The sequence below is a fragment of the Maylandia zebra genome, linkage group LG18 (genome assembly GCF_041146795.1).
Source record: "Maylandia zebra isolate NMK-2024a linkage group LG18, Mzebra_GT3a, whole genome shotgun sequence".
In the NCBI taxonomy this organism is placed as follows: domain Eukaryota; kingdom Metazoa; phylum Chordata; class Actinopteri; order Cichliformes; family Cichlidae; genus Maylandia; species Maylandia zebra.
Window position 1 is genome coordinate 15,834,783 of NC_135184.1, and position 22,854 is coordinate 15,857,636.

The 22,854-nt window shown below is 41.1% G+C and overlaps 1 protein-coding gene across 14 annotated transcripts in view; it reads right to left on the reverse strand.

Annotated features, from left to right (window-relative positions):
* Positions 1-32: 32 nt before the first annotated feature.
* Positions 33-22,854, reverse strand: part of obscnb (obscurin, cytoskeletal calmodulin and titin-interacting RhoGEF b) — a 60,311-nt gene continuing 37,489 nt past the window's right edge. For 9 of the 14 annotated variants that reach the window (XM_076877058.1, XM_076877056.1, XM_076877060.1 and 6 more), the window contains 35 exons: positions 22,506-22,772; positions 22,085-22,357; positions 19,321-19,587; positions 18,816-19,091; positions 18,434-18,706; positions 13,612-13,902; positions 13,360-13,389; positions 11,850-13,187; positions 11,414-11,695; positions 10,457-10,538; positions 10,222-10,343; positions 9,932-10,129; positions 9,810-9,842; positions 9,609-9,707; positions 9,284-9,502; positions 9,119-9,152; positions 8,953-9,005; positions 8,735-8,833; positions 7,900-7,956; positions 7,082-7,221; positions 6,546-6,746; positions 6,377-6,453; positions 6,131-6,301; positions 5,891-6,050; positions 5,690-5,806; positions 5,390-5,554; positions 5,148-5,306; positions 4,881-5,058; positions 4,675-4,788; positions 4,419-4,586; positions 4,187-4,289; positions 3,937-4,066; positions 3,292-3,385; positions 3,114-3,156; positions 33-2,620 (listed from right to left, as the gene is read on the reverse strand). In XM_076877058.1, the coding sequence (XP_076733173.1) occupies positions 1,513-2,620; positions 3,114-3,156; positions 3,292-3,385; positions 3,937-4,066; positions 4,187-4,289; positions 4,419-4,586; positions 4,675-4,788; positions 4,881-5,058; positions 5,148-5,306; positions 5,390-5,554; positions 5,690-5,806; positions 5,891-6,050; positions 6,131-6,301; positions 6,377-6,453; positions 6,546-6,746; positions 7,082-7,221; positions 7,900-7,956; positions 8,735-8,833; positions 8,953-9,005; positions 9,119-9,152; positions 9,284-9,502; positions 9,609-9,707; positions 9,810-9,842; positions 9,932-10,129; positions 10,222-10,343; positions 10,457-10,538; positions 11,414-11,695; positions 11,850-13,187; positions 13,360-13,389; positions 13,612-13,902; positions 18,434-18,706; positions 18,816-19,091; positions 19,321-19,587; positions 22,085-22,357; positions 22,506-22,772 (7,421 nt within the window). In that variant the 3' untranslated portion in view covers positions 33-1,512. The remainder of the gene's footprint in view (positions 2,621-3,113; positions 3,157-3,291; positions 3,386-3,936; positions 4,067-4,186; positions 4,290-4,418; positions 4,587-4,674; positions 4,789-4,880; positions 5,059-5,147; positions 5,307-5,389; positions 5,555-5,689; positions 5,807-5,890; positions 6,051-6,130; positions 6,302-6,376; positions 6,454-6,545; positions 6,747-7,081; positions 7,222-7,899; positions 7,957-8,734; positions 8,834-8,952; positions 9,006-9,118; positions 9,153-9,283; positions 9,503-9,608; positions 9,708-9,809; positions 9,843-9,931; positions 10,130-10,221; positions 10,344-10,456; positions 10,539-11,413; positions 11,696-11,849; positions 13,188-13,359; positions 13,390-13,611; positions 13,903-18,433; positions 18,707-18,815; positions 19,092-19,320; positions 19,588-22,084; positions 22,358-22,505; positions 22,773-22,854) is intronic. The other 5 variants (XM_076877068.1, XM_076877066.1, XM_076877065.1 and 2 more) reach the window with 2 other exon arrangements.

A 22,854-nucleotide genomic window follows, 5' to 3' on the forward strand; every position in this document is an offset into this window, starting at 1 on the left:
GTGCTATATAAAGAAATTACTACAGAAGCTAATTATGTGGCATATTTGCAGTACTTTTATTCAATTGAACACGTTGTACTCAACCATGTTTTGTCCAAAACTACACATGTACAGTACAAGCAAGTACAATCAGTTTGTGATTTAAAATTATTACATAAAATCATCCTTTTAACAGACACCTTTTGATCAACACAAACACCACACATGTTTAATTAGGAAGTTACTCTAGTTACTTTTAAATTGCACTAAAAAGTTAGTAAATTTTGTCAGCTGAAGTACTTTGCATAAACATCTGCGCTCAATCAAATATAGGATGACAACTGGTTATTCTAGAGAAACACATCTGTCTTGGAGAAGCAAATACATGCAGTCACTCATCTACATATTTGTCACTTGCATAGGAATATCCCTGTAACAACCTGAGTTTACAGGCTGTTTCACCGCACTAGCAGACACAAATGCCAAAAAAGTTGAGTAAAAAATTCAGTTGATGGTAGGAACTTGGAAACAGGCATCTGTTCACCTACCAAATGATTTGCTCGCGCAAATGTCGTGTTTATAAACTGCTCACTAAGGAATCATTCACAACACCACAAAATAATGTAGTAGAGATTTGTGATTCTCCAATTTGATTAACTAACAGCTCCTGAAACACAACAGTCCCCAAGTTTACACTACTTTTATATTCAGTGTTGTTTACTTGAAACATGCATCTCATTACCTCCCAATATTTCCAGCTCCAGGAATCCAAAGTGCCATAGCATGACCTGAATGGTACCAAAGTAAAACCTGAAAAAATATAAATCCTATTCATGTATGTTGCAATGGACTAAGGATTACATCTGGATCAGTTAATACTGGGGAGTAAAGCTGATCATTCAGCGTAGGTACACTGTTAAACATCATTGTAATTTGTTATCTCTCAAAAATGCATTTTATACCCAATAAAGACCAATAAAAAATAGACACTAGATTTCTCTGCAGTCACAAATTAATTATAACAATCATGCAAGTAAATAACTGTAATATGGTATACCAGTGGATTAACCATCACAGAAACATAAAACTTGTTGGTAATCACCAGTACTGTTAATTTAGGGAGCTGTGACATAAACCTTACACTGGGGGTGGCAGTCTCATAAATTTGTCAATCACTGTATGTATAACCAAAAAACATTTATTTTATTTAAAGACTTCAACTCACCATTAGATATGAAGGTTTTAATCAGTAAATGTCAGACCTTTCTTAGCTTCTGCCCATCATGCATATTGTACATCACACAACATGTATATCCCTATAGTTTCCATCTCATCTGTAAGAGACAGTAGAGTCTAACAGTCTGTCAAGAAAATATCTAAGGATGACACTATTATCTGATTGGCAGGCTAAAAATGGAATGGTTTGTCAAATGCAGTAAATGTTGCTCAGGTTACGATCTGTATTTTCATGTTTAGTGAATGTCCCTATTTAAGACTAAGAGGGTTTGTGATGCCAAATTAAATGTTTGCTTTTCACTGGTTCTGATAAAGGTCATCTCTAATTTGAAGAGTGACAGGATTGCCAACTGATGTGTAACCATAGGTCTGAGTTGACACTTTGGTTTTAAAACTCTGCTGCCTGCCCTCAACTCTCTGCACCTCTGAGCAGTACGAAGGCTTCACTTCCAGCTTTGCATGGCTCACTTGAATAGGCACATTCCTCTCCGCCCTGGACCGAGCCTCCCTGGCCTGCGGTGGGACAGCAGATGAGAAAAGGCTGCTGGAGAGATTCTCCCTGAACCGACTAAAGAAGCCAGTCCTTTGCCGGGGCACCACATCAGGCCGGCCCACGTTGAGAAGCACCGGCTGTCCCACTGTAGAACCGCCAATCTCTCTCTGAAGCACAGAGATCTCACAAGGCTTTTCGTTAACGTGTTGCGTGTGGGAGGAGCCATAAGTCTCTCCTTCCTCTGGGACGTAATCCTCCAAGTCCTCAAGGGTTAAAACACGATCTCCTTGTTTTAGGAACACAGGCTCTTGCTTTCTTGCAGATGTATCCTCCTCGTCATCGGGTTCAAAAATTACAGTTTGTTCATCATCCAGGTCGTCGTGATCTTCTCCAGCTGTAGCGAGAACAGAAGAGAGCTCGTGCGGCTCCCCAGAAGCAGACCCAGATGCAGCATCAGTCACCTCTTCCTCCCATGAGAGCGGCTGGCTGCTGATGTCTCCCTGCAGGTGGGCCTGTGCTTGCTCCACAAGCTTGTTGTTGGAATTGTTAGCATTTGGGTTTTCCACTGGAGACCTTTTGGGTCTCGAGGGTGTGCCTGCACGATCAGACCCTGCTGGCGAAATACCTCTCCTCCTGGACAACCTGGGAGACTTATTGACCTTATACTCGATGACCTCTTCTACTTCAACCCACCTGGGCTTGCTCTCTGTTCCCCTGGCTTCCGCCCCCTGGGGATCAGTAACATAGAGAGTTGGGATAGTGGTCTTTCTTGGAGTGGGCATCCTCCTTGTCCTGGCTGTAGGAAGCTCGGGGGTGGAAGTCTCAGAGCGGTGGACACCAGCAAGAGTCAAGCCAGGTGATCTGTGTCTTCTCATTCGAGGATTCTTCACCACGGTGGTTATAGTCTCCTCACTGGAATAAGAAGTGCATTAGGCCTATGTAAATAAAACCCACCTTGCTTGGAGTCTTGGATTTAAAAATAATATGATAGTAATAAGCTGCAGTAATTAGGCTGACAGTTGAAGTAGACAGCACCCTGATGAGAACAGCCCACCCTTTCATTATCCTTGTGATAGATTCCTTTTGCATCGAGGCTATAAATACTACACAATGCATACATGGAGCCAGAGAGGAAAAACACACACACACACACACACACACATACAGAAAAATGCCCCAAAATGCCCTATGATGGGCAATGTTATCTAATGATAAAAGCAATACCTACACAGATACATGAACCCCAAAACTGCAGTGGAACTTTATCTTAAAAGAACCCCCTTAAAGATTCCTAAAATATATATTATATAGAAATTATTTTATTAAAGTATACTGTAGTGTTAAGTTAAGAAAATCCAAGATTATTCAACATCCAACTATTCGATCTTACTTTGATCGTACTTACATGATGATGGTTTTCTTTGGTATTTTCGTCTCCTGCTCGGTAACTGTGGGAGGAACATGGACAAAGCATGATGGTTATTTTGCATTGCTAAAGCTGCACTCAAAGCATTTTCTGCTCAACAAAAACCACAAAACGTCCGAAAAGAGTAAGACTGTATGGATAAAGCCAGACTTGCTACCTTCAATGGTGATGGCCTGCTCACCAGAGCGAGCCACAGCGGAGGGGAAGACCAAGTCAGCAGCACACTTTGCACTGCCCAGACGGTTCGACAACTGAAATCCAACAGATATATTTTTAGAGTCATAAATGTAACTCACTGCTGCTAATTAATATCAACTATCTTGAAACTAATTTATAGGCACAAAGGCAAATGCATGACCTGCATTAAAATCTCCCCTCATTGACCCTTAAAAATAAAGGAAATGTTATTTTTGTAATTATCTGAGATATTTTCTTGTATTGAGACCTCTTACTGTAGAGCTCCAAATTCTGAACAAATAGATCTTAATAGTTTTAATGATCCTAATATATTTGGAGTACTTATGTCAATCATTTAACATTAAGTGTACAAAACTCGAGGTTCACGAGTCTCCCTGTCTCACATATTATAACTGCCCTCCCAGAGCCTCTTCATGCCAGACATTTCTTCCTCTTAAATGTATTTATTTTACTGTTACTTGCAACAGGGCTTTCAAATTGTTATATCTCTCTATGTAATGCTGTATGGTCTTAACCTTACTAAGTGATTGCCCAGAGATTATGTACACTCTGAAATGTCACAAAACGAATACAGATAAATGGAAATGAATTAGTCTAGACCAACCTCGCACTCATAGTGTCCAAGGTCTCTCTCTGTCAGGTTTTTGATTACCAGAACCAGAACGCCACTCCGGAGCTCACTGTAGGTCTGATATTTCTGCTGGTCAGTCAGCAGCCTGCCATCCTTGAACCACCTTGAACAGGGACACATGCAGAGAGGAGACAAGATTAGAGGACGGGGTTGATATTCAAAAAAAATTGCAAAACTGAATCAAAATGAAGGAAAGAAGAAAACATAAGGAAGGTATCCATACCTCACTTTGGGCTTGGGGGCGCTTTGTATTACACAGGTGAACTGAGCGTCCTCACCGGCAACAAAGATGGCATTCCTTATTTTATTTACAAAACGAGGAGGTACTAAAAGAAACACATGACAGTGTTTTATGTTTTAGACTATTCATCATTGTTCACAAGAAAAGTGTAATGAAGCAGTAGAAAAGAATACTCTTAGGATCATCCTATATATAGGTATGATGTGCCACTTACCCTGAACTGTGATCTTTCCCAGAGTACTGGCATTGCCAGCTGGACTTGTGGCAAAGCACATGTACTGACCAGAATCATCTGCAGTCATATTGTCCAGGATTAGTGTGCAGGAACCATCAGGGTCCTCGATGATGATGTGATGTGGATCTGCCCCCACTGCGCGTCCATCTGCATCCAACAAGTAAACAAAACCACTCATGAAACAGTCTTTGAATGTCACTCCACATGGCTAATAACCATAGAGGAAATGCCTCACCCTTGTACCAGGTAACCGCAGGTTTGGGTACTCCAGTAACTTTGCAAGCCAGCTTAACAGTCTGGCCCAGCTCTGCTGTGCAGTTTGCCAGAATTTCATCAAAATCAGGGGAACCTAGAAAATAGTTTGGTATAAAAAGCTGTGCTAGAAATTCCAAGCAATAGAGAGGTAAAGAAAAAAGTAAAACTGCATGGAGTCCCACTCACTCCATGCAGGCATGCTGTATCGCTGCTGCAGTTCTCTGAGGTCTCTCAGCCACGAGTTCTTGATGGTAACAGTTCGGGCTTGTAAGGTGTACTTCCTCACAGAATCCTCGCGCTCATGCCAAATCTCAAAGGCACGGTCATCACCCTCCACTGTCTCATTCACATCAATGTTATTCAGCTGAAACAAGATAAAGAAACCAACAAACATCATTTAGGCCGCTGACCATGAAAGAAAAGATGAAACTAGATTATGTTAAAAACACTTACCTTCATCATGTTCTTGAAAATATATGCTTGTGTATCAGTGTTGCTGTCTCTCTTGGGCTTGCAGATAATGCAGTAGTTCTTAAAGAGGAAGACGTGACGGTGGTGACCTCTAGAGGACGTTCTAATTCCAGGAGCACCCTCCCACACTTGGAAAGGCCCCTGGTGGGAGAGAGTAAGCATATGCAGACAGTCAAATGCTTATGTGTAATCAAGACCCTGCACAGTCGGCAGCTACGTGGTACCTGTCTAATTGGTTCTCCAAGAACTTCGAGGGTGGCAGGATAGTTCTCAATCATGGAGACATGGTGGGTATTCTCAGAACGCTGAGGGAGTGCAGACACCATTGCAAAAGCTTCTTCCAGCAGGCAGCAGTTCTGACCATTTCTTGCTTTGTTTCGAATGAGCTCCTGAAGATGTTGCAGCAGAAATTTCAACAAAACTGAAGTTACACTGATCGTGTACATAATTTAAAGGCTCTAAAAGCAAATGACTGAAAAGTAAATAACTGACTCTAAGATGATTGTATGCATGCACTCTATTACCTTCAGGAAGGCCTTGTACTTCTGAATCCTCTCCAGTGGCTGTTGGAGATAGGCATTTATGCTTCTTACTGGTGGATCTGCAGGGTCTGAATTAGCCTGCGCTGTGTCAGTATATTCCTGTTTTTTGGAGTTTAAAAAAAAAGATTTTAACAGTTGGCACATTTGTAATTCATAGTATAGCAATAACAATTCTGCTGTTACCTTAAAGAAGCTGTGCACAGTCTTGTCACTGATGGCAGATTCAGCCTGACTATGACCTACAAGATACTGAAGGTACTTCTCAAAGCCCTCCTTGTTCTTCAGGAAACACATGGCTATGTCATCATCAGTGTCGCAGTCATTCAACTTCGGAAGGAATGCCCTAAAAAGAAAATCATAAGAATGATGCATACTGATTATACTAAAAAATGGCTGAAAATAACATTTAAGAGGTGAGCTCACTTGTTATGGAAGGATTTGATATCATCAATGTTTCTGAAAATAGCCTCTTTCTGGCTGGTGACGTCAGGCGGTGCATCAGAACTGTCTGCATGCTTCAGGTGATGGGAGGTGAAGAATTCCACCTCCTTGACAAACTCTGATTCTCCGTTTATCAGTTCCTGGATCAGTTGGCTAGAAGCACGAATTAATAGTTTGTTATGGTTCTTTGGTTGGTTTGCTTTGTCACGACAAACATGCTTCACTTACAATAATTTTCTCTTGTATTCTCCTTCAGACACCTCTTCCACACTTGTTTCTGGAAGATCGCCAGCATCAGCAGACAGCTGTAATAGAAATTTTAATTTTTTTAAAAAAAATATTACCCAATGCGTGCAACATGCAGTGGCAAGCTGGAAGCAATTGTCTTGAGACATACTTTGAGTTTTTTGTCCAGGTAGGCCGGTGAGACCCAGCCTTGGCGGGATGGTGTCGTTTTGGTGGGTTTGGTCCGAACTAACCACTTGAGCGGGTGAGCCGAGTCCAAAACCTCAACATACTGTCCCTCTTTTAGAGAGATGGAATCTTTGCTCGCCACGATGGGGTTGTAATCAGCTGTTGCTACATAGATATCAAACATCTATAAAAAAATATATATATATGTGTGTGTATTAATAACAGGATTGCAGGGGGACTGGAAGCTATCCCAGCTGTCAGAGGGTGAGAGACAGAATACCAATCTGCCCCAAGGCTAACACACAGAGACATAACCATTCACACCTGTCTATGTATAAAAAAAAAACTTAATTGAATTTCCCTTTATTTCTTCAAATAAACTGCACCATTAAAACTTTCATTTCCTTGTTTTATATAGTATCCTGCCATGGTGTGTCAGAATTTAATCGATGAAATTCTGATATAAAGGCCAAAAATTTATGAACATTATGAACTTAATGGAAATTTTTTGTATCTCACCTCTCCCCTGGCGTCTCCTTCATCAGACTCAGAGGAGGAGTCAGCAATGAGGGAGGGAGGACGGGAGCGACCGTGATGAGGTGATGGAGAAGGTGTCTTGGTCTCATCATCACTGTCACCACCTGGTACGCGTAATGAAGCTGGAGCAGTAAGGAGGAAGTCAAAAGAGGACGGGTCAGTCGCACGAAAATGTCCAATTAGTATAATCTGTCCTTTAAACCTATGCAGTAGATATTAGTACCCACACTCACTCAGGTCCATCAGCTTAAATATATATTTAAAACCATAACTGTGTGCTAGCGTGTACCAGTGTTGTATTTACCTGGTCAATTTGAATTTTTCTGTATACTGAAGTAACGACATCGTTTTTACGATGCAAAAAATAGAGGGGAGAAATCCACAGTGGTTAATCATTCTAATGCTCTAACATGTATTACTGTATTAGTATCATGACAACAGGCAGCTTCACTTCTATCTCAGCTCTCCACATACATGTCTGCTTGGTGAGCATGTATTCCACTTATACAGAAGCTTCATAGGTTATTGCAAAAACTATTTTAGTAACAAGAGAAAGGATGAGGAAACTCATTGAGGATGAGTAAGGAGATATAGAGGGCACTAATAGAAATAAAAGGGGATGGCTTAGCTGTTATTAAGCTGACACTGAAATAGAGTTGTTGTATGTATAACTAAATATTTCTTGTATGTAAAAGGAAATGTAAGGAAAACTGTTTTATAAAGTCATTATTAATAGATAGAAAATATTTCAGTGGAAAACTGCAGAGTATCTGTGATGCTGATGCACTTGGGATACATACTGGCAGATTTGGGCCAAGATTTCATCCACTGGAGCACTTCATGATTCTGTAAACTGTCTGAATAACAAATTAATCATTTAATGAGTATTTATTTAGTGGGAGTGATAAACTAATGGGTGTAAAGGTGGTTAGGAAATGATGTCTGTATGAAGGAATGGGAGATTTTATGTCATAAATGCATAAATAAGCTAAAGCGTGCACTAGATAAGCACTAACATGGCACTAAGAAACATTCCTCGGTCAGGTTTGGTGTTCAGAAACAAAGGAAAGTGATAGCCAGTTCAGTATTTAAGCATTAAAGCATTCGGATTAAACATTTCTTAAACAGCCAGAATGAATTCATAGAATTCAACCAAACCTGACAAGAAAATAACAGAGCAATGCAACAGAAGCACTGTATGCAACATAATCTATGATCCATACTTCAGTCTTCAGCATTAGTAACTACCAAATGCAGTCACTGCAGAGGGAATATGGATAGTTAACCTGCACATTTTTAGTACAACTACAGACACAAGGTAATTTAAGAGATTGAAGGTGTTGTGATCGTTCAAGTCATATAATTTAATGTTTGTTCTCCTGAGAATGTATGTTCTCTTGAGGTGAAACCTTTTGGGTTTTTTCTTTTTAATCTAAACTGTTTATGAGACTTGTTGAGAAGGAGCTAAAGTCCAATGCTAGCATAATCATTCATTTATCTTGGTTTAAACCAGACTTGAAGCCGGAATAGACCAGTTCTGAAATGCCTTATGGACATAAAGGTTTGTATTTTATAAAGTACGATGAACTCATTAGTCTCTGAATATTTAATGCAGAGCTATAATGGTCCACTTACCTTGGGTGATCTTGGCTGATACCATTTCAGTGATCTGAGAGGTGAGTTTCATGAGGAATTCCTCTGAACCTACTTCACCTAGGAAAGGCATTTTGCCCTCTTAAGGGTTGGCAAAAAGTAAAGAACACCATAAATATCTTAACATTTATTTTTATTCATTTATATATCTTATCAAAAATAAACATTACTGGGCCTGATGATTAGCTAGTACGTCTTACCTTTTCCTTTGCTAGTATCTTCCTGTGGAGGACTAACTGTAATCCCAAGAACCCTGAGCGGATTTCAGTATTAAAATTTGTCATGTATTTACATTTATATTAAATGTACTTACTACAGACATCTTTTTATGTGCAAGGCAATCAAAAGGTTTCAAAAATAACTTACTCTGAAGCCACTGTCTCTTTCTTGGGCTGAGGAGCTAGAGAGGAGGGAGAAAAAAAGAAGAAGGGTGGTTTGAAAAGTGCTCTGCTAAGTGTTTCTGATATAAGAAGACACTCATTTAACCTGTCATTTCAAAATAAAGTGTCTTGATGACGTTATTCTCCTTACTCTCATCCACCTCCAAGTGAGCAGTGCAGATGGACTGTCCAGCTTTATTTGTTGCAATGCAGGTATAGGCACCAGTGTACTCTGTGCCCACGTCCATCAAGATGAGACTGTGGTGGCGCCCAGAGCTTGCTATTTTGTATCCTTTAGTGTCAGGCTTGATCCACAGGACATCCTCCAAAGATTCCTCCTTTAGCCAGTTGACCATGGGAGTAGGAGATCCTAAGAGAGAAGAAGGGTGATTATGGAGACTTTGTAATAATGATGCGTGGCAGATAGAGCCCAAAATCTAGACTTTCTTCTTATCTAGAAAAGTGTAGTAACGCACCTTCTACTTTCACAGACAGAGTGATGCTTGTTCCTTGTTTCACCTTCCTATTGCTGAACCTTTCAATAAAGCGGGGTGGCACCAGGGGCTCTTTAGGGTCTGTGAAAATAAAGTGTATAATGTGACATTTTGAATATATGGACATGTCTACTGAAAGTACATATACTTGTGCTGTGGTTTGTAGGATAAATGTTAAATTACCCTTTTTCTCTTGTGGTAAAATCTCCCCAGGACCTGTTGCAAAAAGTGTTGCAAATGTATAAAGTGTATCTCATCGTTTCATTTGAGATTTGTATTTTGTATTCAGGCACGTGTATACATACTCAATACTATCATCCGGGCAGAGGAGTAAGCAGAACCAGCTGCATTGCTGATGTAGACGGAGTACTCCCCCATATCCTCTTTTTTCACCTCCGTGATCTCCACGCCATGAACGTCTCTCTCTGCTAACAAATGAATTCTTTCTGAAGGTCGTAGAGGGTGGCCATCTTTGAACCAGTATATTCTGGGTTTCGGGAAACCTGGAAAACAACAAAAATTTGACAAACATTATTCTTAAATCATATGCAATGTTTTTAGAACACTGGGATGGATTAACAAATCTTTACTTTACCCTTTACTTTAAGCTGCATCTTTGCAATAGGTGAACCTGGACAGACGTGAACATCATGAAGCTCCTCCACAACCTGCGGTAGCTGATCATCTTCAGCTACAGACTCAAAGGTCTCAGTTTCCCTGTTGGAGGAGAGTAAAGCACAGCAGCTCCAGTATATCTATAACTGTATGTGAAGGCCTCAATATAAAGGTTTAGTTCATATAAATAAATAAATAAACATAAATAAATTTACCTGGACATGTATCCTTTGGCACTGACGTAAGAAGACGTCTCAGTGGCATCAGCAGCAGTGTCATAATCTGAGCTGCAAGACACTGATGGAGGAATTTTATTATAGTTTTATACAATGCTTAAGGTGTAAAGGGACTCTGCTTTTCTAAGATGTTGATTTATGGTTCGGAAATTAGCTTCATGCTTCAGTTAAATGCTACATCTGTATAGCTGTAGGTTTTGTGGGTTTGTTTTTGTTGTTTTTTTACCCCTGCCTAATATAAAGGCAGGGTGAGAAACCTGCCTTTATATTAGGGGAGGCTCAAGGTCCATCTCACATATTCTGCATGCTAGTTTTGCTCTGACTTTGTCTGAAGTTCTCTTCTGTTTTAAAAAAACAAGCTATACAGAAGTTTGCATACATTTACGGGCATGAATATTGTAGTAATTTTGCCCTTTTAATAATAACAATAATAATGGATTGCATTTATATAGCCTTTTCGAGACCCTCAAAGCGCTTTACAATTCCACTCTCACATTCACACACTGGTGGAGGCAAGCTACAGCTGTAGCAGACTGACAGAAGCAAGGCTGCCATATCGCGCCATCGGCCCCTCTGGCCATCATCAGTAGGGCAGTAGGTCTGTGTCTTGTCCAAAACAGATAGAGCTGGAGATAGAGCTGGGGATCAAACCTTCTGGTTACAAGATAAGCTTCCCAACCCTCTAAACCACAGTCGCCACATTTCATGCTTTCTTTAAACTGTTCTTTTTCCAGGGTGGAATGATGTACAGCATACATCTCAATGACTTCAAAAAACAAGAATTTGGTGTCCAAAATAAATTCAAATTTGTGCACCAAATTCTCATTTTTTAAGTCATTAAAGATGTACAGATGCTGTACAGTTTGCCTAGTCAATTATCCCAGGACAGGTATTTAAAAAGCAAACGTGTGTTTCTTGTATCATCTGTTCACTTACTGTCAACCCTGAGTTCAGCTTTAGTAGATGCAATGCCACTGCTGTTTTCAGCTGTGCAGCGATAGACCCCCATATCAGTAGGCAACACAGTGGTGATGATAAGTTGGTGGCAGCCCTCCTGGTCTTCATTGATCATGTAATGGTCGTTCTCCTCCAGCAGCTTGCCATCCTTATACCAGCGAACAGTGGGAGGTGGCTTGCCAATCACAACACAGTCAAAGCTGACTGGATAACCGTCTGGAACATCCTGACTTTGTAGCTCGGTTAAGAAGACCGGTGCAGCTGGCAACAAGAGCAAACGGAAAGCAAATATAAAAATCCCACCCCTTACATAGAAATTGTTCTTGGTGTATTGAACTTGGTGCATTACTAACCAGACAAAATGTGTGTAAGAATAAAGAAAGTTATAATTAACAGAGAGCAAGCTGCTTCTTACCTGGAGCTCCAGTCATGAAAGCAGGAGGCTGTCTATCTTGTGTGGGCGTCTGTGTACCATCTTGTATGTAGCTCATCTTTTTAATTCGCAGCTCCACTTTGTGAGGTCCTGCAGGTAAGATTGTGGTCTCCACAGGAACCCCATGGACTGTAAACATCTCCTGAAATCTCATAGAGGCAACTTCAGCTTCTGTCCGTGAATCAAAACGAATGTAGATATAATTGTCATCTTCACGGTAAGATTGTGGGTCTGGGGCTCGCAAGTCTCCTTCATCTGCACTGACAAATGGTTCTTCCTCAACATCTGGTGGGAGACGCGTGCGCAACAGGCGCCGGAGGCGTCTGCTTGCCTGTCTCAGCGACTCATCCATCTCACTTCCGGAGGAGCTCTCAGGCTCACTGTCAGCACTGTAACCTACAGTAAGCGGCCGTCGGCCCGATGATTCTCTTACCGTTCCCACAGTCACCTTACCACTGTGAGAAGCTACCCCAAACTTGTTAGTGGCTTCACATGTGTAAACTCCAGTGTCCTTGGTGGTGATTGCAGTAATGACCAGTGAGCAGGTGCCATCATTATAGATATCAATATGATGATGCTTGCCATCCGTCAGTGGTTCTCCATCTTTCAGCCAGCGGACCTTATCAGGTTTACCTTCTGTCACACATTCCAGATGTATGGTGCCATTAGGTTCTTTAGTCTGGTCTTTGAAGACTTCTTTAAAAACAGGACGCATGTCCTTGCGGGCCTTGTAGCCCTTGAAGGCAGCTTGAATCTTAACAGCAGCTTCTCTGAGCTCAGGGTCATCCTCTTTACCGATCTCCATGATGCTAGTTTCCTCTGTAGACACGTGTTTTTCTTGGGTTTGCTGAACTACAGTTGTTTTCACTTCTGTCTGCTGCACAGTTTTCTGCTCTGACATTTGGAAATGTGCGAAGAACCTCTCAGTAGCTAGAGTATCTGCTTCCTTTGTCACTGTCTCAGTAGTCTTGCTGCTCTTTTTGAGGTAGGAAACAAGCGTCGAACGCCCAGAAACAGACTCGTCCTCAGAGCTGGTGCACAGGCTGGCTTCTGTCTGCTTCTTTGACACAATGGCCTGCTCCTTCTCTGTTGATTTGACTTCCACTTTCTCAGATTGTGGAAGCTGATTCTGGTCTAATTTGCTCTGACCCCTTTTGCCATCCTCCTCTGGTTGTTCAGAGATGGAGTCCAGAGTTGGCTCCCGACTCATGCGTCGTTTCTTGGCTGATGCTTCCCAAAGTTCATGGAGATCACCTTCTTCAGCAGCCTCAGGAGGAAGACTGGGCTGTCCCAGTGCCTCAGTTACTTCCTGTTTTGCATCTACACATATGACCACAATGGAGTTACAGTTATGGTCCATACAGCACCACACCCTCTTTAATTGGTGCTTAATCCTTACGTTTAACATTTATGTGCAGGGCTACATTAGGGCTACAGCAGAGCTTGTGGAGAAATACAAAAAGTACCACATATACAGCGTACAGTGACCTACCTGGAGTAATCGGTGGCAGAGGAGGTGCTTCTGTGTTTCAAGAAGAGAAGAAAAACAAATGATATTAAAGTTTATAAAATATCAAAATTCCTTGGTTTCTAGCATTACATCTTTGGCTAGAATGTTGCAGTTGCATAAAGCTTGATCTCATATCACCATGTGACATAAAACATGAACTGCAATTGCAATTATAAACACAACATCACAGAAAAAAGCAGCTACTTGTGTTAAGTGAAGCGTACATTCACTCACCAAGCTGAACAGTCTGAGGCAGCTCAACAGGCTCCCCTATCCCTGCTCTGTTGATGGCTGCCACTCTAAACCTGTAGGCACTGCCTGGACTGAGATTTTCAACCACAAATTCGGTGTTACGCACAGGCTCAGAATGACATGGAAGCCAGAGGGCACTGTCTACCATTCGGATCTCCACTCTGTAGCCCAGAATGGGACTTCCTCCATCATGCAAAGGTGTGAACCAAGAGAGGGTAACAGACTTTTTTGTCTTACTGAGGACCTCCGGATCCTCTGGAGGATCAGGCACAGCTATGGGGAAGGGAAAAAGAAAAACCGCCATTGGATATATTTATGAACACTAATTAAAAACCAAATACTCTACAGTGTTAATCTGTTATGAAAGTTATATGGAAGGTGTTCCAAATGCTCCAGAACTTTCCATGTTTTTGTTAGATAGCTTATCTTTTCTAAAGAATGTCTTAGGCCGCTGTAAATTTGCACAGGTTTGCTGCTTCTTCAAAGAGAAAGCTCTGTACTGTTTGGCTTCCAAAAAGCAGAAGTTAAGTAAGGACCTGATATTCTTAGAGATCACAGCACCATCTGGGATAAATATTTACTAAGCATAAATTACAATTAAGAGGAATCTATTACTCAGAAATTTGGTTACATATTTCCAGCAGCCTTTTTCAAAAAGATTGAATCAGAGGGCATTCCCACATAAAGTGGGAACAAAGATTCTTACATTTAATGCAAATGTTGAAAGTATTAGCGTTAACACAGCCTTGTTGGAGCAATGCATTGCCTATTTATCCATTTATATTGCTTTAGTTTGTGTTGGAACTTAAGACCACACTTCTGACCATTGTTTCTTGTTTACATAATATTTGAAATCTGTTCTCCATACTAGTGGCATGTAGTATGTTATGAAATGACACGTTGTACCTACTAGCAAACATGTTGTTGAAGACGGACACCAGGCCACTAGACTGTACAAATTTCAAAGTGAAATCTTCAGTGGTGGATAAAGGCAAGGCAAGGCAAGGCAAGTTTATTTGTATAGCACAATTCAACAACAAGGTGATTCAAAGTGCTTTACAGAGACATTAGAAACAAGAACAAATAAAAAGCATGATTTAAAATTGATTAAAACAAGCAAATAAACTAACTAACTAATTAACAAACAAACAAACAAACAAACAACAGTATATAAGATCAAAACAGATAAAATCAGAACAGTAGATAAAATCAGTAGTTAAAATGTAAGTTTTGAAATTTAAGCTTAAAGTGTGGATTTGGTGCTTTATTCAAATGCAGCTGAGAACAGGTGAGTCTTCAACCTGGATTTAAATAAACTGAGTGTTTCAGCTGATCTGAGGCTTTCTGGGAGTTTGTTCCAGATATAAGGAGCATAAAAGCTGAATGCAGCTTCTCCATGTCTGGTTCTGACTCTGGGAACTGATAAAAGACCGGATCCAGATGACCTGAGGGATCTGGATGGTTCATACTGGGTCAGGAGGTCATTGATGTATTTTGGTCCTAAACCATTCAGAGCTTTATAGGCCAGCATCAGAACTTTAAAGTCTATCCTCTGACGGACAGGCAGCCAGTGTAAGGACCTCAGAGCTGGACTGATGTGGTCCACTTTTTTGGTCTTAGTGAGGACTCGAGCAGCAGAGTTCTGAATGAGCTGTAGTTGTCTGACTGATTTTTTAGGTAGACCTGTAAAGATGCTGTTACAGTAATCAAGCCTACTAAAGATGAATGCATGGACTAGTTTTTCCAGGTCCTGTTGAGACATCAGATCTTTTATCCTTGATATATTCTTGAGGTGATAGTAAGCTGACTTTGTTATTGTCTTAATGTGTTTTTCTAAGTTTAGGTCTGCATCCATCACTACACCCAAATTTCTCGCCTGGTTTGTGGTTTTTAGATGTATAGATTGAAGTTCTCTGGTGACCTGTAATCGTTTTTCTTTGGCGCCAAAGACTATTACCTCAGTTTTGTTTTTGTTTAGCTGGAGAAAATTGTGGCACAACCAGTCATTGATTTCCTCAATGCATTTACCAAGAGCCTGTACAGGGCCTCGGTCTCCTGGTGACATTGTGATATATATTTGTGTGTCATCTGCATAGCTGTGATAGTTTATTTTGTTGTTGTTTATAATCTGTGCCAGTGGGAGCATGTAGATGTTAAACAGAAGGGGTCCCAAGATGGAACCTTGGGGAACTCCACATGTGATACTTGTCTGCTCGGATGTGAAGTTACCTATTGATACAAAGTATTTCCTGTTTTCTACGTATGTTTTGAACCAGTTTAGTACAGTTCCTGAAAGACCTGTCCAGTTCTCCAGTCGTTTGAGTAATATGTTGTGGTCAACTGTATCAAATGCTGGACTGAGATCCAGTAAAACTAGGACTGACATTTTTCCACTGTCTGTATTCAGACATATGTCATTAAACACTTTGGTCAGAGCGGTTTCAGTGCTGTGGTTCTGTCTAAAACCTGACTAGAAGGCATCGTAGCAATTATTCTGTTTTAAGAAGTAACTGAGCTGTTGAGAAACTGCTTTTTCAATGATCTTACTTAAAAACGGGAGATTTGAGATCGGCCTGTAGTTGTTCATTTGTGTCTTGTCAAGATTGTCCTTTTTCAGTATAGGTTTGATTACAGCAGTTTTTAGTGATTCTGGAAACACATGGGGGACAAAAAGGGATTGGGACGGGGGGTAGATCTGAGCCCAGCACTGACCCGCTCCATCATCTCCTCAGTGAATTTCAGGTGTGGGGAGGAGGGAGAAAGGGAGGGGGAGGAGGGTGATGGCCTGTCAGGGGTTTGGGGGACTGGGGAAGGTCGTGGTCCCTTGTCCTGGTCGTTGGTGTTGTTGAGAGAGTTGGAGGCAAATAGGGACCCCTCTTCTTGCCTTAGATGTCTCTCCTTTCTGAGGCTCTTCCTCAGATGCCATGGATGTCTCTCCTTTCTGAGGCTCTTCCCGGGTGGGGGCAAATGGAGCTCCTCCTCAAGGTTTCTGCTGGGCTTTGTCTGTTCTTGGAGTACTGTTTGTTCCTCTTTATGAGATAACTCCTCGTTTATCTCAGCCTTGGCACCAAGCACGGATGGATGACGTATGGAATAAAACAAGTTGGAGGTGAACAGTTTCACCCCTGACTTGTTAAAATTAAATCCATTTGCTTTGAACAGATGCCTGCGTTCCCAAAAAATATTAAAGTTGTCGATAAAATGCACTGAGTGGTCAGCACATGCTGATATAAGCCATTTATTCAGTGTAAACAACCTGCTGAATCTCTCGTCTCCTCCTCTGACCGGCGGTACAGGTCCACTGATGAATACAGCTGCATTCAGAGAGTTTACAGTATTTAATAATCCAGTAAAGTCCCGTTTCAGAACCTCCGACTGTTGTTTGGACACATCGTTTGACCCTGTATGCAGAACAATGTTTGTCACAGTTGGATATTCATCTGCAATTTGAAGAATTCTCTCCTTCAGGTTGTTGACCATATCGTTAGGAAAGCAGAGGACTTTAGTGTTCTTGCCGCACATCCTTTGTACATCCTTTACGGCAGAGTCACCCACAATCAGAGTTTCAGGCCTAGCCTTTAGCGTTCCCTGTGGCCTTTCACTTTTCAACAGATTTTCAGACCTTATTTCGCTGCTTTTAGATGGATGGTTGTCCGATATAGATCCAGGGTCCTTTGATAGTGGAGCAAATCTGTTCTGCAGTTTCACATTCAGTTGTTTTGGAGGTTTGTTGTTAACCTTCCTATTCACGGTTGTCCAGTCCTGTTTCCTCCCGTATACAGGGGTAGAAGAGCTTCTCTGTCTCGTAGGAAGTGAAGGCCAGTCGGTTTCAGAGATTTCAGCTCGCTGTGCCCTGCCTGTGATACGTCCTCCCCCTTCCAGGAGACATGATTTATGTCTTGGTTTTGCACCAAGACAGTCTAAGGGGGGATTATCACTTGAGGATTTATAATAATGCACAGAGTCTACTTTCTTGGTCATGTTATCTGTGCTCCTTAGCTGTGTACTAGCTTGCTCATCGCCATTGTTTTGAATCAAAGGCAAGGTTGTTTCATTTCCACACAGTCCATTTACCTCCACGTTTACTTCTAAGCGATGAATTTTTGTCTCCAGTACTGCAATCTTCTGCAGGAGGCTGTGGTAGTCATCTGTGGAGAGGGAAGGCATCTTGTTGCTAGTTAGCCTAGCGGTTAGCACCTTTCCAGGCTATTGAGGCTGCTCGGTGCTCAGACGCTGTAATCAGGCTTCAGCTGTGTCTAGGCCACAGACACACGGAGCGCTGAGGACAAGGTAACCGTAAAATGTTGCTGTTTCTGTTAAGAACACTCTAGTCCTAATGATCTACAAGTGTCCAGAAGTTATCGCAGGTAAGCTCACACGGAAAAAAGGGAAAAAATCAGCATAAAAATCAATAAAAATCAATATAAGAAGCAAAGCATTCAAGAGCAAAGAGATGAAGCGTCCACACTCACAAAGGGGAGGAGCAAGACCTCCCCTTTGTGAGTGTGGATAAAGAAGAGAGCTTCAAACTACTACTGAACTGCCTAGCTAATATAAAACTTCACAGTTGGAGGTATTAAGAAGAAGCTTTGATGGTATGCCATACCTGCTCAATACTTCTTCAAAAGATTTTTATTACCTTAGCTTCCTACTATACCCTGAATTGTCCAAAATTTTAATTCTGGTTCTGCGCTCCCTGGTTGAAACTCAGAATTACAAAAAATTGGAGTAAACTCTATATACAGGTTTAAAGGGATATTTGTTAATCTTTTCATAGACATAGACATAGACATTAAACACTTACTGATGATGGTGAGCTTGGCCAGAGAGATAGCATCTCTGGCAGCAAATGTAATTTCCTGCTGGGGCAAAAGAGGCGCCTGTCTCAGGACAAGGCGGTAAGACCGACCATCGGCCCTCATAGCCCAGAGGTCACTGGGCTTCAGCTCAACTCCATTAGCATACCAGACCACTTCTGTCGTAGGGACCACCTCCGTGAGCTCAACACAGAACTCGACTTTCTCCCCCACTGCAGCCACTCTGTCCTCCAAACCCTTCACAATGGCCAACTGCCAACCTTACATGGGAAAAATCCACAAAAAAGTCGTAATTCACAGCTGACTAAAGTCAAGATCATAATATTACTACAGCTTCACTGTTGTACAGTCTTCATTTTGATGACTTACCTTTAACAGTGAGCTGGGCAGATGTGGACGCTGCGCCAGCTCTGAAAGTCACCATGCAACTGTCTTTGACGCGCAGCTCTTTCAGCAGGAGCAGATGGCGACGACCGCTCTCGAATGATACAACCTCAGCATTCGGGGATTCTTTCAGTGGTTTGCCATCAAGGAGCCACTGGCAGTTTTTGCTCTCAGGACGAGACAGGGCACACTCAAAGAGTGCTTCGCCTCCATCAAAAGTGTCCACATTCTCCAGGCCCTGAACAATGGTAATGGGTTTGGCTGTAGAAAGCAAGAAACCATGGTAACTTAATTATAATAGATTATAAAAGGACTGCAGTTCTCAAAGACAAAAGTAAAATAGTTAAGCCTTTGTCAACCAAGAGCAAAAATGCTGTGATGATGAGTAAAAGGCCTGTTTTGGTTTTTTTTTTCCAAAGACATTTTTCTCGGAAGAAGCAGAGAAGATCCCCTAAAGCCTGGTGCTTTTTCCATGTGGAGGGAAGCTCACCTTCCACATGAAGTGAAGCGACCACGCAGGTCCCCTCTGCCTCACAGGAGTATGTGCCCCTGTCCTCAGCAGACACATGGCTAATGTACAAGCGAGCCACATTCCAGTCCTGCTCCACTACCACCCTTCGGCCATCAGGCTGCAAAGGCTGCCCATCTTTCTTCCACTGAGCCTTCACTGGTCTTGAGTACTGGCAGATGAACTCAGCCGGCTGGTTTTCAACCACCCGAAGGTCCTCCATCTCGCTCACCACTTCAACTGTGGGATCTGAGGTTGGGGTCAGGGGATCATAGGATCAAATCCTGGCCATGAGATGTAAGGATAAAAGCGGGCCATGCCGACTGACATAAGAGCTTTATAACCCCCAAAAGCATGTCTGAGTGTAAATATGTGAGTGATACTATTTTGAAATTACTGATTGTAAGGTACCAATACTCTATGTATATTTTTATGTATTTTCAAATCGTCCAATGCATTAACCTACATAAGCTCTCAGGGGGTCAAAAAGTCCAACAGTCAAAGTTCACAACCAAGGGTCAAGACTTACTGGCAGCTCATAGAGAAGAAGGGAGTGATAGTAGATAGAAATGCCAAACTCAAAGTGTATCTACAAGAGTTAGAGATTTTAATGCTGGAAGGTTAGAAGAAGGGTTTGGTAGGATGGGACAGAGGAGATGAATAGAGCATGACTATTTGAGAGCAGCCGGCCTGTATGGATGGGTGGAGCAGCACTTTCTTTCAAGCATTTCAATATTCTGGTTCACCATCTGTGAACTTTAACAAGCCAGATCTAGATTATGTTTGTTTTTTTTACTGAATCCAAACATCAAATAAGACAGGCTTCTTATTTATATTACTGAGGGATACTTACAGTTAGGGCTGCAGGTTAACATTGTAATAATCACGATCATGCTTAAAAAAAGCTTAAAATGAATGAAGAAATCCCAGATTGATGATGCTTGTTTTCAGCATTCTTGTATTAATTGGTCTTCCCTTCCCTGTTGTTGAAGGCATGGTTAAAAGGAGCTGCTTACAACTTTAATAGCTGTTTGGCTACAACATTTGCAGTCAGAATATGGATAATAGTATACTGTATAGATACGAGTGTAATTAAAGCTTGAATCTGGGCATATAACCTTAAATTGAGCATGAAAAAACCGGCAAGATGTTAAAGCAGGAAAATCAAACACAAAAAGTCACAGGATGTGGACCAGAAACACCACCCACCAGCCAAAAGGTCAGCTAGCCTGATAGCTAGACTGACTAAACCACAAGGGACTCACAATGAAGACTAAACTAATAAGAAGCACTCCGAGAGTCCAAACCTGGGCAGTATTTACTTTTCAAGAGAGTAGTACTGTATGTTGTATATATTCATTTTGTTTTCTAGAAGTACTTTTGGACACCTCCCTTGTTAAAATCCTTTTAACACACTTGATATAATTTTGAGAATAATTTTTCAAATTTCAGATGATATTTGGATGCAAACTATAATGTTGTATTTAAAAATTTTTATCCCCATATACCAGTATTATTTCCCAAATGTTGTCAATACAAACAAAGGCAGTAAAATTTAAAGCATACTTTTAAAGATAAAATACATTATTATCATTATTAAGTTTCAACATTATTTTATCTTGAAGAAGAACTCAATGCACACACATGCCCATATACTGACAATACAAATGATGGCAGTAAGAAACATAGTTTTAAATACCTCCATATATATCATTATTGTCACTTTAACCCTCAGATTGATCTACTGACCTTGTAGGAAACACACATGCACACTAATGCCTCTAAAAACATCACCTCCTTGGGAGAGGTTTTAGACCAGAGCATCACTCTGAATCAATCCTTTTGTGTTCTGTTTTACACCAGGCTCAAAGTGAGGTCTGTCTACTGTAGCTTGAATGTGAACAATATAAGGCTAGCATCATTAGAAAACTAGTGTTTATATCCGTTTGTAAAGGATTTTATCAACAAAACTGTCACAACGTTGCTAGATTTAGTCAGACCAGGTGTGGGGGCTTGTGTGATCCCATTGCAAGTTGCTCTCTAGTTGTCCTTTTCACTATTGTGTAATTATACTCATTGTTTACACGTCAATGATGATGCATCAGAAAGTACTTCTTAAGGTATAACAATGCTCCACAAAATTAGTAAATCTGATTGTGTTTCAAAGTGAGAAACATAACCGTGATTATTATTTTTCATCATTTCAGCAGCCCTACATTCAAAAGAAGAGCAGCATTTTTAATACTAGTTAATTGAGTCGAAAAGGTTCCTAAAGCTTTACTGTGGTGCTGCACCCAGTTGTATTTTTTAGATTATATCAAAGCATATTGCATAAAACATAACTTCTTATTATTAATGAAATGCAAACTACTGCTTCTCATGCATGATGGAGCACTAATATGTCAAATAGCTGGATGGAACCCTGCAGTAAAAAATATGATTATATATGAAATATGATTATATTTCATAGTATATAACCCCATATTCTTCACTAAGAATGGCACATTTTTTTGTAGTAAATGCCAGTTATTAGATAGAAAACATAAATATATTAGTTTCCTGCTTCTACTATTTAATTCAAAATAATAAGGAATACTGAAGTAGGAAAATTGACCCATTAAGATTTTAAATGTAGAATTAAAACACTGCAGGATCCTTAGAGATTGTATAAGACTAAAAGAGACTGTTTTATCTCAGTCTCTGGGAAAAAGCTTATCTCAGTCTGCAGTTAACATTTTCATGATACCTTTGACCAAGAGCTTGGCTGTTGATGTTAAACTGCCAGCTTTGAAGGTGACAGTGCCAGAGTCATCTGTGGCCAGGTTCTTTAAGGTGAGTGTGTGGATGTGGCCCTGGGCCAGCCCTATCTCACTAAAGGGGCTGTTCTCCAACAAGCTGCCATCCAGCCACCACTGCACCTTGCCGTGGGCTTTACCAGAGAGCTGGCAGGAGAAAGTTGCCCATTCGCCAACAAAAACATCGGTGGACTTAAGGCCAGAAACAATGAAGACTTCTTTTGCTGTTGAGTGGAAAATATGAATACATTGAGCCTTAAATGTACTCATAATCATCATAATGCCAACTCTAAACAAAAAACACACAACATATGAGCCAGATAGAAGTTTCACAATTAAGAAAAACTGCAACAGTACTGAATGGGAGGCTACCTTGCACTGCTAAAGAAGCTGTAGTGAGCTGGTCTCCTGCATCGCAGGTGTAGTAGCCACTGTCATCAGGCTCCAGATTCCATATACAGAGCTCTTGAATACACCCTGACTGTCTCATCTCATACTTCTTACCAGGCCGGAGGACTAATCCTCCTTTCCTCCACTCAACACAAACACACGGCTTAGAGAGCTCACAGTGCAGAGTAATATCATCACCCTCTATGGCATCCTGGTTCTTGAGCTCTGTCTGGAAGAAGACTGGGGCACCTGGTGAGAGTTTAAAGTAAGAAAAGTTGATATAACATATTGAGATGGCAAGTTCGATGTCAAATAGTGGAGATGATGAGAG